The sequence below is a fragment of the Moschus berezovskii genome, chromosome 14, assembly GCF_049115385.1.
Source record: "Moschus berezovskii isolate FMDL1 chromosome 14, NW_MosBer_1.0, whole genome shotgun sequence".
Classification (NCBI taxonomy): domain Eukaryota; kingdom Metazoa; phylum Chordata; class Mammalia; order Artiodactyla; family Moschidae; genus Moschus; species Moschus berezovskii.
The window spans coordinates 11504848-11522173 of NC_142473.1; the positions used below are offsets into that span (position 1 = coordinate 11504848).

Here is a 17326-nt window from a genome sequence, read left to right on the forward strand (position 1 = left end):
ACCGTAGGCTCCTGGTCTTGTTTTTGCTAACTGTGTAGAGCTTCTACATCTTTGGCTGCAAAGAATATAATCAGTCTGATTTCAGTATTGACCATCTGGTGGTTTCCATTTGTAAAGTATTCTCTTGTGTTGTTGGAAGAGGGTGTTTTCTATGACCAGTGCATTCTCTTGGCAAAACTCTGCTAGCCTTTGCCCTGCTTCATTCTGTACTCCAAGGCCAAATTTGCCTCTTACTCCAGGTATCTCTTGTCTTCTCACTTTTGAATTCCAGTCCCCTATATTGAAAAATCCATCTTTTCTGGGTGTTAGTTCTGGAAGTTCTTGTAGGTCTTCATACTGGTTGGGGCACAGGAAATGGATAACTTAGATCAAATGGATAAATTCCTAGAAACATATAACCTTCTAAGACTGAAATATAAAGAAATAAAATATCTGAACAGACAGATTATTAGTAAAGAGATTGCAAAAAAAAAAATCCCAACAGAAGTACAGCATCAGACTGTTTCACTTGTGAATTTTATCAAACATTCAAAGACTGAATATCTATCCTCAAACTAATCCAAAAAGTGAAGAAGACAGAACATTTCCAAACTCATTTTATAAAGCCAGCATTATCCTGATATCAAAAACAGACAAGGACACATAAAAAAGGAAAATTACAGGCCAACATCTCCAATAAAAATAGATGCTAATATTCAACAAAATATTAGCAAACTGAATTCGTGTATGCTGCGTGCTTGGTTGCTTCACAACTGTGTGCTAGTTATGCCCAACTCTTTGAGACCCTATGGACTGTAGCCCACAAGGCTCCTCTGACCATAGGATTCTCCAGGTAAAAATACTGGAGTGCACTGCCATGCTCTCCTCCAGGGGATCTTCCTGGCCCAGGTTTTGAACCCTCCTCTCTAGTGTCTCCTGCATTGGCAGGCAGGTTCTTTAACACTAGTGCCACCTGGGAAGTCAAACTGAATTCAACCATATATGAAATTAAAATAAAAAGGAAAATAAAATAAAAGAAAAAAAAAGAAAAGGATGATCATGATCATCAAGTGAGACTTGTTCCAAGGATGCAAAGCTTGTTCAATCTCTGCAAATCAATAAACATGATACTCATACTTACAAAATGAATCATAAAAAATGTATGACTGTCTCCACAGATGCAGAGAAAGCATTTCACAAAATTTAGCATCTAATTATGATAAACACTCTCAACAAAGTGGGCAGAGAGGGTACATATTTTGACATAATAAAGGCTATATATGACAAGCCCACAGATAATATACTCATTGGTGAAAAGCTGAAAGGTATTCAAGATTAGGAACTATATTGAAGAATGCTCACTCTAACTATTTTTATTCAACATAATATTGGAAGTCCTAGCCACAGCAGTTAGGCAAAAAAAGAAATAACAGGAATTCCAACTGGAAAGGAAGATGAAAAAATGTCAGTATTTGCAGATGACATGATACTATACAGAAAAAAACAAACTATAAATTCCACCAAAAAAATACCAAAATACCCACCTCTTAGAACTAACAAATGAATTCAGTAGTTTCATCATACAAAATCAATATACAGAAATCTGCTGTGTTCCTATAACTAATTACAAAATATCAGGAAAAGAAATTAAGAAAACAATCACATTTACAACTGCATAAAGAAGAAACACCCTGGAATAAATTGTTTAAAGGAGGTGAAAGACATACACTGAAAACTCTAAGACATTGATGAAAGAAATTAAAGATGACACAATTGGAAAGGTATACCACACTGATAACCTGGAAAAAGTAATATCATTAAAATGATCATATTAACCAAGGCAATTTACAGATTCAGTGCAATCCCTATCAAACTACCAAAGGCATTTACCACAGAATTAGAACTAATAATTCAATAATTTTATGGAACCATGAAAGAATCTGATAAGGCAGATTTCAGACAAAAGAATCACCAGAAAAACAACCCCCCAAATGAGTAAATAAATAAATAAAGCTTGGAGGTATCAAACTCCTTGATTTAAAAGTAAACTACAAAGTTACAGTAGTCAAAAGAGTATGGTACTGGCATAAATACAGACACATCAATCAGTGGAAGAGAGTAAAGGGTCTAGAAATAAGCCCACATATTCATGGATAAATAATTTATGATAAAGGAGTCAAGAATATAAAATGAGAAAAGGCAGCCTCTTCAATAAATGGTGCTTGGAAAAGTGGACAGACACTTGCAAAGAAATGAATATACTACCACACACAAAAATCAAATTGACGTGGATTACAACTTAAACATAAGACCTGAATTCATAAAAATTCTAGAAGAAAATGTAGGCAATAAGCTCCCCAGTATCAGTGTTGACACGGAATTTTTTTGATCTGACCTCAAAAGCAAAGGCAACAAAAGCAAAAATAAACAAGCGGGCCTATATGAAACTGAATAGCTTCTGTACAGCAAAGGAAATCATCAACAAAATGCATTGGTGACCTACTAAATGAGGGGAAAATATTTGCAAATCATATACATGATAAGGGGTAAATATCAAAAAATATATAAAGAACTCAAACAATTGAATAGTAAAAACCAATTTGTTTAAAAGTGGGCAGAGGATTTATATATTTTATTCAAAACACACATAGATTATCAATAGGCATATGAAAAGACATTTAACACCACTAATCATCAAAGAAATGCAATCAAAATGAGATATCACTCATACTTGCTAGGACAGCTATTCTCCAAAGGCAAAAAAAAAGAAGTTTTACAGAGAATGTGGAGAGAAGGGAAACTTTGTACACTATTGGTGGGAATGTATACTGGAGCAGCAACTATGGAAAATAGTACAAAGGTACCCCAAGGTTTAAGAACAAAATACGATATGCTCCAGCTATACCACTTCTGGGTATTTATCCAAAGAAAATGAAAAATACTAATTCGAAAAGATATATCCATCTCTCTATTCATTGTGGCATTATTTACAATAGCTAAGATATGGACACAATCTAAATTAACACTGATGGGAGAATAAGATATAAATAAGATAAGGTATATACTCAAAATGGACTACTTCTTGGCTATAAAAAAGGAAATTTTTTATTTGCCATTTGCAATAATATGGAGGGAATTCAAAGGCATTTTGTTAAGTGAAATAATTCGGAAAAGGACAAATACCATATGACTTCACTTATATCTGGAATATAAAAAATAAAGAAGAAAGAAACCAAACTCAGATTCATGGTTATCAGAGGAAACGCGGTTGGAGGGTGGGTGAAATAGATGAAGGGGGATAACTTTATGGTGACAGATGGTACTAGACTTATTGCAGTAATTACTTTACAGTTTATACAGAAATTAATTATTTTGTTGTACAGCTGAAACTAATTTGTTATTTTTGTTGTTGTGGTTTAGTCGCTCAGTCACGTCTGACTCTTTGCAACCCCATGGACTGTATCCCGCCAGGCTATCCAATGGGATCCCCCAGGCAAGAATACTGGAGTGGACTGCCATTTACTTCAACAACAACAAAAAAAAAATCTACATGATAACATTTCAAATAATTATTAAAACAACTTACTTTCTTCTTTCTTGCTAATAATCGCAGGCAGGGTATAAATCTAAAAAACAAAAAAAGTCAGCCAGTCATCTGCAGTTAATGAGCCACAACAGACAATGACCAGGGTGATACTGGTTCAGTGACAGACAAAGGGAGTGTCTTGATTTCAAGGTCTTACCACTACTGTGTGCACAATGCCCTCCTCCAGTCTTGCCTTCCACTCCTCTTCTTCACTTGCTGTCCTGCCCCGGGCAAAGGATTACCTCTTTCCCTCTGATCTAAGCATCTCATTCTATTCTCCAACACGATGCACAATTTCCCTCCTTCAGGAAGTACCTCAGGATGGATGCACCTGATTGTTTCCTCCTCAAATTACCTACTTGGTGTTTTTTCTCAGCATGTACCCTAATTTGTGCTTGTTAAGCTATCACACTGTCTTCTAAATTTCCTCTAGGTCAGGGCTTGTCTCTCAACTATTAGCAGGAAAGAGACAAGTTGCTTTGTTTTTAATTTTTAATCTGTCATTGACTGATAATTTTGTAAATTAAAAAAAATGTAAATGTAATAAACAATCAAGAATAGACAGTCTACATTTTTTTATTATTAAATTCAACAGATGTAAAATGACTTCTAATTGCTACAAAATTTTCCAGATCCTTAATCACAATCTCTGTACTCAGTGTAGCCTGGTAATAGTTTGTAGGAGAGACTCAAAGTCTAGGGTCCATACTTTGTGTAGCTCTGCTGTTGCACAGGTACTTTTCTCAAGTTCTTTGCCATTTAAAAGACAGTTTTCAAGGGATAGGCTGGTGTCTTTTACTGGCTCTGTGTGCTCATCCCTCTAAGCACTCAGAGCTGTGTGTTTCACAGATGTCATCAGTGGCGTATTCCCTTTTTTATATAAGCCTCCCTGATCATTTCAAGTAAATTTATGTCAACATCAAAACATCTCTTAGAAAAATGGGGATCTGGATTGAGGGAAATGTCAAGTTACAAACAGTTTTATCAAAGGAGACTTCTAACCTGTGGTCTAGGTTACCCTGAAATTTGTTCATCAAGCTGATCATAAAACCTCACACTGGCCTTGCAAAGAGTAGACACTCAAGAACTATTAGCAAAACAAAGCAATCCAATCAATGCAGACAAATAAAATTATTTTTTAAAAGTAATTTTAGGGTTTTAAATTAGTCCTAGAAGTCTCCTTGAAAAACAAATTCAAAAAAGTTGTTATGCCAGTGCCACAACACTAGAAAACAGTAAGTCTCCACTCCTGATTTGCTATTTTAATATTTTCAAATATACTATATATAGGCATATACTTTTTTAAGATGTATTTTGCAATTATTAGAACAATAAAATCAAAATTAGAGAATGTGTCATATTCCTACCGGTTCCTTCCCATCCATGGCTTCAAGCCAGAGTTTTCGATTAGCTTCTGAAAAGGCTTGCAATGTGATGATCCCATGCCTATTAAAAACAAGTATTATATATATTCAATTCACTTATTTATGCCTTTAAACATATGCTATTTATTTAAATTCTTAGTTAACTATAAAAGTAAAATTTGAAGAAAAAGCAGGAAAGAGAAAAAAATGAAAAGAGAGAAAAGAATATAGATAGGAGAGAAAAGAAAAAAGAAATTAAAAAATTAAAAAGAAATCCTAAGTGTTTTAGGTATAAGACTGTCCAAAGGAGGCTAGTCTCAAACTACTTCCCTTAAAATGACTGAAAAGGATGACAGAGCTACATTCATCAAAGTTCAAAACCACCTAAAAATTCCATAAGATGTGAATAATTAAGAATATGACCCAGGGTATTATAATCTAGTCATTAAAAATAAGTACAATGACTATATAGCAATATGGACTTCCCTGGTGGCTCAGATGGTAAAGCGTCTGCCTACAATGTGGGAGACCTGGGTTCAATCCCTGGGTCAGGAAGATGCTCTGGAGAAGGAAATGGCAACCCACTCCAGTATGCTTGCCTGGAAAATCCCATGGACAGAAGAGGGTGGTAGGCTATAGTCCCTGGGGTCGCTAAGAGTTGGACATGACTGAGCCACTTCACTTTCATATAGCAATATGAGAAGCCTTATACCATAACTAGTTAATTTTACAGAAGACAATAAGACCAAAGTGTTTATACAATGATCACAGTATTACCATTAACACTTTAAAAAACAACTCTCTCCCATGCACCCATTCTGAAATAGCTACTTGAGGATGTGCTTCAAGAAAGAGCAAGAAAAGGGAGAGATGAAATCAATATGAGAGAAAAAGAAAATCCAGGAAAAAAAGTGAAATTAACCTAATGAACTGTGCAAGCTGGTCACAGGATAAACAGAAACTGAGAGGGCTCTGCGACAAGGTAAACAAGAAGAAAGTCTCATTTAAGTATTGTGTAGTTACAGGCCTAGAATGAGCTAAAACTGTGACAAAGGGGTATATCTTCATGGGTACAGGAAAATGGGCCATTATACTGATAAGAAATGGAGAAACTGATTATAAATATCAAAGTAACTTTATCTTGGATAATTTAAGCCAGCTTAAAACAGCAGTTTCTGCTAAAGCTGAAACTGCAATACTTTGGCCACCTCATGCGATGAGTTGACTCACTGGAAAAGACTCTGATGCTGGGAAAGGTTGGGGGCGGGAGGAGAAGGGGACGACGGAGAATGAGATGGCTGGATGGCATCACCGACTCTGTGGACATGAGTTTGAGTGAACTCCGGGAGTTGGTGATGGACAGGGAGGCCTTGGCGTGCTGTGATTCATGGGGTCATGGAGAGTCAGACACGACTGAGCGACTGAACTGAACTGAACACAGCAGTGATAACAACAGTACTTGCAGGCTGTTTGTTGTGTGCCAGGCACTGTTATGTCTCCTTCATTATCCTATTTATTCCTCAAGACAGCCCTTTGATGTGTGCAGTGATCAGCCTTGTTTTACAGATGAAACAACTGAAGCACAGGGTTTAACAGTGTGCTCCAAGGTTATAAATCTAGAAAGCATTGAAAAAAGAAAAGTCACTAATAAGTTAGTATTCATCTACACAGAAAATCAAGAAGTTCCAATCACAAAATTATTAAACCCAATGGACACAGATTGATATATAAAAAAATTACTAGTTTTTCCACAGCAGTTTCAACCATAAAACAAAAATGAGTTTCTACTAATGAAAGAATCCTATTCAAAATTTCAATGAAAAGAAGACATCCAAAAACAAAATGGGGGAAGAAAAAAGATATATAAAATCTTAGGGAGAGTTCAATTCACCATTGTTTAACTAATAACTTAATAGAACTCCAGTCAAAAATCCCGAAGCAATTTTTGGAGAGAAAAGGAAACTTGCTCAGCAGATCTACAAAGTATAAGAATACAGGGCCAAAACAGCTAACACCGTTTTAAAGAAGCATAAGAATGGGGCCATGTCCTACTAAATAATTATAATCTATAGCATATGTAAGCTATGGTATATAACAGTATGTACAGTATCTCAGAGTGTTATATATATGTGGTATACATTCACACGCAAAGCTAGAGTATTCAGAAGCATGGTGGTAATACAGGGGAAGAACAGATTATGGAATACAACAGAGATCAAGAAACATACTTTTCCTTACTTTGTTTCTACTCTGCTTGAAACGATAAATGAGTACAGCTAAACAATTCCATTAGATGAGGAGCTTGGCTGCACAACCTTTATGTCTCTCCCAATATCCTGTGACTAAGAATGCCCAGAACAGTGCTGTGTGCATGGAAGGAACTGAATTTCACTTGCCAAAGGACGCTTACGGCATGTGCAGCAGTGTCTTTTTTATACTTTGGCACAAGGCCACTAGGTTTCAAAACCATATAGAAAGGCTGACCCAGAAGCCATGAACAATGCTGTCAGGTTCCTTCACTGGGATAGGGACCTTAGTCCACAAAGTGTGCTTTTGACTAAAGACAGTCATTTACACTGATTTTACAGACTCTTCGCTGCGTGACATTACCCTTCAGTAGCACTCTGTCTAATTTATTTTTTTGAAAGCATCATGTAATCCATATTTATTGAATAACAAATAAAAGAATGAATTAAACATATATTGCTTTTTATTTTTTTATTCCATATAAACTTTATTTTTTTTTCTTTTTTTATTATATTTTATTTTTTAAATTCTTTATTGGAGGCTAATTATTTTACAATATTATATTGGTTGGTTTGCCATACATTGACATGAATCCGCCCCCAGTGTACATGAGTTCCCCTTCCTGAACCCCCCTCCCACCGCCCTCCACCCCTTATCCTCCCTCTGGGTCATCCCGTGCACCAGCCCCGAGCATCTTGTATCATGCGTCGAATCTGGACTGGTGATTCATTTCACATATGATAATATACATGTTTCAATGCCATTCTCCCATATCATCCCACCCTCACCCTCTCCCAGAGTCCCAAAGACTGTTCTAAACACCTGTGTCTCTTTTTAAAAAGAGACTAAAAACAAGCACTTTATGCTGTTTCATATTTATAGCTATACACAGAAAAAAATTAATCTAAACAAATAATTTAGATTATTAAAAAATACAAAGTGAAAAGTTCAAACCTTTCGACCACTTCTATGTCAAAGCAGAATCGTTTATCAATTGAATCTGTCTTTCGTCGGATACAAGATTTCAATTTAAACATTTCTGGTGAGCTAGTAACAAGGCCATTCTGAAACAAGAGGTGGAACATATTTTTGACATAATCACAGAGTGAACTGAAATATATTAAATATACCATCTAAAGTTTCCATATTAAAATAACTTAGAGTATAGTTGATGTATAAAGATCATAATCATGCCCTATTTCTATAAATATTAATACAAATATGCCTGGCTAATGTTAACTTCCCAACTGTAATACACCAAACTATTTATTAATAAATTAATCACATATATATGCTTTATTCAAAGAATTCTGTGAATTCTGTACCTATAACCCTTCAACATACTTACTTATCATGTTAAATTATACTATAATGTGTATATATTTGAAAGAGATGTGGAGTATTAAATGATAGCTGACAGTTGACTCCAAATCTCAAGAGAGTTGCAAAAATAATAAAGCTCTAGTAGATACTTGTTAGGGCTTCCCTGGTGGCTCAGAGGTTAATGTGTCTGCCTCTAATGCGGGAGACCCAGGTTCGATCCCTGGGTCGGGAAGATCCCCTGGAGAAGGAAATGGTAACCCACTCCAGTATTCTTGCCTGGAGAATCCCATGGGTAGAGAAGCCTGGTAGACTACAGTCCACAGGGTCGCAAAGAGTCGGACACGACTGAGCGACTGAACAGAACATAACAGATACTTGTTATAACGCTATTACTATCATGCATACCATGTGATTCTTCTGGTAACCAATTGCTAGTCTGCTTCTGAAACTAAACCTCTTTGGACAGAATCCAACATAAGCTCAATTCATAATTCTCTTCTATACCTGAAAAGCCATTCAATTTTAAGGAGAATATTTACCTAATGCCTGGTTAATCCTCTTGTTTCTGGTTGCAAATCTGATAGATTTATTAACAGAACTCTGGCTTGGTCTGTTTATTGTCTCACTACTGTCACATGAACTCACTTCTGGGCAACAGCTTTTCTTATGAAAACCTGAGTAGAAACTAAGGTGCGATTACAGCATTTAACAACTTCTCGTGATGGGAGCAATCTAAGATTTCTTCTTCTCTGGTATGTTCTCCTTTACTTTGTATCTGTCACTTTGAATTATTAGACTCTATTGAATGCCCAAGCACAATAAGTTTCAGTTGATATATTTGAATATGTGCCTAAATTAGGTCAACATTTACTACTCCATGATCTATACCACAAATTAGCTTGGGGAGTCACTTACTTTCTACCATCTTTAACTTCTGGTCAGTTAAAAGGAGACGAGCCTCAATAATCTTTAGGATAACTTCCAGCTCTAGGATTCTCAGATGATGGCTCAGTCATCTTATTTGTAGGTCTCATCGTCTGCCGTATTCATATCTTAACTCACAAAAAGATTGCGAACTACATGCAATAAAGGAGCTGCACCCTGCAGCACTTCCGCAAACGAAGTACACTTAGTTTGTACTGATCACCACCCATGTGAGACATTCAGTGACTGACTGACTTCAGGGGTAAATGAGCACTCATTGATTTCTTTTGAGAAACTTTGTTGGCCAGCACTTCGGTAAGAAGGACTCAGTGCTTGCAGGGCCTGTGGCATGCAGGGACAAACGCGGGCTCCCACAGGAAACCACCGGGAAGAAAGAGGCGGACTCCGTGAGCCTCAACCTGCCCCTGACAACCTCTGTGGGCTGCTGGCAAACCAACACCACAAACGACTCTGCTGCCAGGAATGTGAGATGCCATCCACCAAGGTGTCCGTACATGTAATATAACTGCTTATAAAGGTTCACGGTCAAAGTGAAAGAGAAGTACTGCCTGTTCTTTTTAAGTCATAAAGGTCATTTAAAATGAGAGAAAACTTTAGTGACTTTTCAATTTTTAAAAACTGAACACATTTATTAGAAAAATAAGCGCATATGATTTTTATTTCCATTACTTAAATAACAAGTTCAGTTAAAAAACAATAGAAAAAAAAATGACTCACCATTTTCCCACCGGATTTCATTTCTGAAACACTCATTGTAAAAGTTTTACTTCCTTTATCATATGTACAATAATGTTTAATCCATGTAAAACCAAGAGGTCCTAATGAAAGGAAACAAACAATACAGACTGTTAATATATGAGTTGCATCTAAGTTTGTGCAGTTTTAGATACTATGAAGTACAACTGAGAATTTCCATAGACCATGCAAGTCAGGAATGCTTACTTGAGTGAGAAAGGCCAGTCTGGAGCTAAGAGTGGTGTAGGGTAGAGTGTCTTGCGACCTGACAACTGGGCTTAATTTGCAGCTCTGACACATACTTGGTAAACTCAAGAGTTACTTTAGCTCTCAGCTTCAGTTATCTCGTCTGTGAAAGTGATTTACCCATGGATGTGGGAAGGATGAGAAGGAACAGTCTGAGGTGCTATAGCAGGTCTCCTTACATCTTTCTTTGTCGTCTACTTTCGAAATTGCCAGAAATACCCTGCTCAAAATTTAGCCAGGTCATTTCATCCTTTGTTCAAAACTCTCCAGTCATTTCCCACATCTCCCCAGATATAAGCCAAAGGCTCCAAATGATCTGTGTAGAAGAATATTATTGGTCTTAATGCCTTTTGCCTCCTACACTCAACGCTAGTTACACTGGGCCCTTCTGGTCTCTGAACATGAAGAATGCATTTCTACCCCAGGGCATTTCTACTCACAGGACGACTCTTCCTTCAGATGCCTTCATGACTTACAGTGTCACTTCCTTCAGGTTTTTTCCTAAATGTCACATTTATAATACGGCCCTTTCTGTAGAGATAGCTAATATCACAACATCTTCACCATGACATTTCATTTCTTATCTCTCTCTCTTTTTTTTTTTTTTGCTTTACTTTCTTCTCAGCAGTTAACACGTATATGATCAACACTTTACTAATTCATCCTATTTACTGTCTGCAGCCATCACTAGAATCTAAAGCTCTATGATAGAAGGAACAAGTGATGTTCTGTGGAATAGCATATTCTTAACCCATAGAACAGGGCCAGACACATAGTTGCTCCTCAATAAAGATTTGATGAATGAAGGAATGAATTATTCATCTTTCTCTAAGACTTTATTGACTACAGATCTGTTCCCTTTTAATGCTAATCTGAAAAAATTAAATTCAAATCTCTCTTTAAAATGAAGAGTTTCCTTGGTGTCTCAGATGACAAAGAATCCGCCTGCAATGCAGGAGACCTGGGTTCAATCCCTGGGTTGGGAAGATCCCCTGGAGAACAAAAAGGCAACTCACTCCAGTATTCTTGCTGGAAAATACCATGGACAGAGGAGCCTAGTGGGCTTACAGACCATGGGGTCAATGGTGCTAGTGGTAAAGAACCCACCAGCCAATGCAGGAGCTGTAAGAGATGTGCATTTGACTCCTGGGTTGGGAAGATCTCCTGGAGGAGGGCATGGCAACCTACTTCAGCATTCTTGCCTAAGAATTCCATGGACAGAGGAGCCTGGTGGGCTATAGTCCAAGGAGTCAAAGACAACTAAACAACTTAGCATGCATAAATGTAAAATGTTCACTTTCTTTTTTTACATAACCATAACCTCGCTGGGGTATGTAACCCTTTCCCACTGCATACCACTCTGTCATCCAGTGTTCTCCTTAAAAACTGGTTGATGCTGCTTCATCAAGGCAAATGGATGCATCACGAGTTCACTATTTCATGACCTCCATAGAAGACTTCATCTTTACCACAGGGAAGCCAATTATCTTGCACCCAAGTGCCCCAGTGGGCTGAGTAGGTTGAAAGTGGAGCTTGTTTCCTAAAGCTTCTTCACACAGGGTCCTATCTGGAATGAAACTTGGATCTCTCTAGCAACAATTATATACAATGTTATTGCTGGCTGGGTTTTATAACAATGTATTCAAAACCATCTGGTGATGTCCATGTGTAGAGTCTTCTCTTGTGTTGTTGGAAGAGGGTGTTTGCTATGACCAGTGCATTCTCTTGACAAAACTCTATTAGCCTTTGCCCTGCTTCATTCCGTGCTCCAAGGCCAAATTTGCCAGTTACTCCAGGTGTTTCTTGACTTCCTACTTTTGCATTCCAGTCCCCTATAATGAAAAGGACATCTTTTTTGGGTGTTAGTTCTAAAAGGTCTTGTAGGTCTTCATAGAACCGATTAACTTCGGCTTCTTCAGCATTACTGGTCGGGGCATAGGCCTGGATTACTGTAATATTGAATGGTTTGCCTTGGAAACGAACAGAAATCATTCTGTCATTTTTAAGATTGCATCCAAGTACTGCATTTCGGACTCTTTTGTTGACCATGATGGCTACTCCATTTCTTCTAAGGGATTCCTGCCCACAGTAGTAGATATAATGGTCATCCGAGTTAAATTCACCCATTCCAGTCCATTTTAGTTCACTGATTCCTAGAATGTCTATGTTCACTCTTGCCATCTCCTGTTTGACCACTTCCAATTTGCCTTGATTCATGGACCTAACATTCCAGGTTCCTATGCAATATTGCTCTTTACAGCACCGGACCTTGCTTCTATCACTGGTCACATCCACAGCTGGGTATTGGTTTTGCTTTTGCTCCATCCCTTTATTCCTTCTATAGTTATTTCTCCACTGAGCTCCAATAGCATACTGGGCACCTACTGACCTGGGGAATTCCTCATTCAGTCCTTGGAAGGAAAGTTATGACCAACCTTGATAGTATATTAAAAAGCAGAGACATTACTTTGCCAACAAAAGTCTGTCTAGTCAAGGCAATGGTTTTTCCCGTGGTCATGTATGGATGTGAAAGTTGGACTGTGAAGAAAGCTGATCGCCGAAGAATTGATGCTTTTGAATTGTGGTGTTGGAGAAGACTCTTGAGAGTCCCTTATACTGCAAGGAGATCCAACCAGTCCATTCTAAAGGAGATCAATCGTGGATGTTCATTGGAGGGACTGATGCTAAAGCTGAAACTGCAATACTTTGGCCACCTCATGAGACGAGTTGACTCACTGGAAAAGACTCTGATGCTGGGAAAGGTTGGGGGCGGGAGGAGAAGGGGACGACGGAGAATGAGATGGCTGGATGGCATCACCGACTCTGTGGACATGAGTTTGAGTGTACTCCGGGAGTTGGTGATGGACAGGAGGCCTGGCGTGCTGTGATTCATGGGGTCGCGGAGAGTCGGACACGACTGAGCGACTGAACTGAACTGAACTGATTCAAAACCAAGAAACCGAATTATACTGTGGTGTTGGAGAAGACTCTTGAGAGTCCCTTATACTGCAAGGAGATCCAACCAGTCCATTCTAAAGATCAATCCTGGGTGTTCATTGGAAGGACTGATGCTAAAGCTGAAACTGCAATACTCTGGCCACCTCATGCGATGAGTTGACTCACTGGAAAAGACTCTGATGCTGGGAAAGGTTGGGGGCGGGAGGAGAAGGGGACGACGGAGAATGAGATGGCTGGATGGCATCACCGACTCTGTGGACATGAGTTTGAGTGTACTCCGGGAGTTGGTGATGGACAGGGAGGCCTGGTGTGCTGTGATTCATGGGGTCGCGGAGAGTCGGACACGACTGAGCGACTGAACTGAACTGAACTGAGAAAAGTGTTTTTTGAGCCATTTGAATTTTTTTCTGTAATAATAGTGCCCTTGGTGTCATATGTAGCTTTAATACTTAAACCACTCCAGACTTTAAAATTACGGGGTGCAGCTATATACTTGGTAATCACAAAGGATTACTGCAATTAACTTCAATTCTGTTTTGGGACTATTTCACACTGTAGTACTTAATAATACTTGTTGATAACTCTGTTACATGTGGTGTAAAATACTTAAAGGCTTACAGTTGATTAGTGGAAAGTGGCTGGATAGAAATCCTTATAGTGATTTTACTACTCAGGAAGCAATTTATGAAGCAATATTAGCTATAATTTTTAAATAAAGCTGCTGCAACACTCCATGACCTATTAGACCCAAGATGCTTCATCCTGCCTCTGTGTTAGCTTCAGAACCCCATGCGTTTGGTCTTCAAATGTGCTGCACACACATGCTGCTTTCTTTAAAGTTGCCTGGCACCAGGCCAGGGCAGATGTTCTTAGGCAAGTGATTCTGAAGTTCCTAAAGAAAAGTCTGGGAAAATAAAATTTATTACAGCTCTGAAGTTGCAAACCAAAACAAGTTTAATTATCTTATCCAGTGATCATCTGAGGTTGCTGAGATGATGTCTGTGGATTGGGAGGGAATTAACATTCACTGGATACCTACTAAGTGTCAACATTTTATCCAGGAACTTTTAAAGTCAGACATTATAAAGAGCATTTTACATAAAAGAAAATAAAGCTTAAGAGCGGCAGATGGTGCTGCTTTCTTCATTAAGGTGGCATGTCGTTGGAGTTGTTCTTTTTAGAGGAACGATACTTCTCAGGAGTTGTTTTAAGAATTAAATGACATAAATACAAATTGCACAGAATAGTTAGGGCTACTGGAAGTACAGTGGTATTACTATGCACCACTTCTGGTAACAGAGACATTCTGTATACATTATCTCTGATTCTTACAATGTTATTATGAGATTAGATATAAATATCCCCCTTTTAGAAATTAGGAGACTGAGCTCAGAAAGTTGCCTACCCAGAATCCCTCAGTTAACAGGTGGCATAAAATTCCAATATAGTTCTATCTGACTCTGGACCCCATGCTCTTCCTGCTTAAACTGGAATCTACCAGAATGCAATTCACTGTATACCTGGGAGGTGGGTAACATACAAACCACATACTCAGATGAAGTGGAGTGCTGTGTCTAAATAGCAATTATCTGCTACCATCCCATTGCATCCATCTCCACTTATCAATCAGTTTACAGCTCTGATATTTACTATTGATCACTGGTTGCTAACTGTGTAAGCCTATCTGTCTTGTATCTCCCACAACTGAGTAAACATCTTGGAGCCATATCCTTCATCTCCCTTCTGTTCTCCGCAAGACTTAGACTCAGTGATAGCAAGAGCACAATCAATGTGTCTTAGTGAAATGGTCAGATTTTCTTAATATAAATGCTCTCAAAGATTCCAAGAAGAAAGGGGCTTTCAGTACTTTTTCCTCATAGAAAAACAATTCCAAAGCATATAATCACATTCATTTTCCTTTTTAAACCCCTAGGCAAAAGGAAGAAATGAGGATGGTAAGTGGGAATGAAAGAAGTGAGGGGATTACAGTGAGGCAAAATAACACTTTTGAGGGTGATGAATACATGTGTTATGTTGACTGTGGTGATAGCTTCATAGGTGGATACATGTGGCAAAATTGATCAAACTGTACATTTTAAATATGTGCAATTTATTGCATGCCAAGTGTGCCTCACTAAAGCTATAAAAACAGCACAGGCTGACACAGAGTAAAATGGAGATGGACGCTGTCCTGGGAAAAGGAAGAATGTTGTAAGAGAGGATGCTACAAATAGAGGGTAGCCTTGAATGCCATGCATGACCACGGCCATCACAGGAGAGGCACAACCAAGCAAGCACTGCAGAGGAAGCTGCTGGAAGCTCTCTGAGAACAGACTGAGGCTGACAAGCCTGGAGGCAAAAAACAGTAAGGAGGCCAGCGCAAGACTATGGAGATGGAGAGAAGGCACGGGTTCAGAGGTTAATAAGGAGACAGACAGATTTGGTCCCAGGCTACAGAGACATTGGAATTAAAGATTTACCTGAGTTCTGTAGCCTAAAAGCAGATGTTAGAGGGATAGGAACTCTCAGAGAAAAGGTCAGTGCCACAAAGGGCTTTATGGTCATTTCAGACTGACCCAGAGAAGAAGTCAGGTATCTGAGAATAAAAGCTATCAACATCTGACAGGTGCCTAAAACACTGCATTCTGTCCATGCATCCAGACCCATTATTAAAGCGCTTATGCTTTTAGTATGATCCAAATGTCCAACAGCTGGGGAATAGGTAAGCAAACCTTGGCATCATCCAACGGATGGGTTACCAAGAAGTGGCTGAACAGGACATATGTGAAGATTACGTATACAAGAATTTTGCTAGGATATCCAAAGCTTTTCTGATTAGAACATGATATTGTATACCCACAATGATTTTAGCAAAATGTGTTAACAATAGGGGTGAGGGGGGACCTCAAGAAATAAAGTATTGCTGAGCTGCAATGAATAAAAAGTCTTTCAGCAACAGGATTGCAAATCCTCTACCAGATGCAGATTTGACAAGCCTCACTATCCACATATTCCTCCGCTAGGCACAGTGCAAGCTCCTCTCCATGTACCCTCACACTGAGGCTCTCAAATATGGAAAACTATTCAGTATGCAGAATCTTTCTTAGGGTCCTGAGTCAAATCCATATGCTCTGCATATATGATCAATGAATCAGTCTTTTTTTCATGAAATTTTGGAAAAACCTATTTATTATATTTTAATTATAGACTATAAAGGCAGAACATTAGATTTATCATTTTAACATCTGAAAACAGTAGACTGGTCAAGTAGATAGCTATGAGAGGGAAAATCCTGAAACCAGATCCCCTGAGCCAGCAGCCCACTATCACCAATGTAGTAATAAATGTTTGCTGAGACTGCTGGATCAAACTGTTATCTGCTTCTGTACTGTGAAGGAACAAATGACAATCATCTGATCATGTCACATATAAACTACCTTGGCATATTAGTGATCATTTTGCATTATGCCCCCAAAACTTTCACAGTCAACACCTACAGCTTCCACATCTCAAACCCTTTAACTATAATGTCTTCAAGACAACTACCCTGATCTATTGTCCAGAGATGGGGAGACTTAGGGCAATGCTACTCCATGTTGTCTTCAAGTCCACACATGTGAGAAAAACTACAGAAAGTGAGAATAGGTATATCACAACTTTTAGAGTAATCTGAGATTACTGCACAATCCACGCACGTGAGTCTGTGTTTTATGAAGACCCTGGCCCATGATGCACTGGAAATGCAAACAACCGTTCCTTCAACACAAAGAGTAAGAGAGTGCTTTAGGGCATTCTGGTTTGAAACAGAGAGTTAATTCAATCACTGGTTCCACTTAAAGGACCCTAGCTATACAAGTTTGAATGGCTTTTATTAACTTTTGTGAGAAAAACTTTCTCAGTGTGAGGCAATTATTATAGTGCTCAATTGGATCTGAAGTTTATT

General features: G+C 38.3%; 1 protein-coding gene across 3 annotated transcripts in view; it reads right to left on the bottom strand.

Annotated features, from left to right (window-relative positions):
• Positions 1-17326, bottom strand: part of ARHGAP42 (Rho GTPase activating protein 42) — a 348184-nt gene that overhangs the window by 50825 nt on the left and 280033 nt on the right. For all 3 annotated transcript variants that reach the window (XM_088842890.1, XM_055422895.2, XM_055422896.2), the window contains 4 exons: positions 10162-10262; positions 8131-8240; positions 4933-5011; positions 3566-3605 (listed from right to left, as the gene is read on the bottom strand). In XM_088842890.1, the coding sequence (XP_088699016.1) occupies positions 3566-3605; positions 4933-5011; positions 8131-8240; positions 10162-10262 (330 nt within the window). The remainder of the gene's footprint in view (positions 1-3565; positions 3606-4932; positions 5012-8130; positions 8241-10161; positions 10263-17326) is intronic.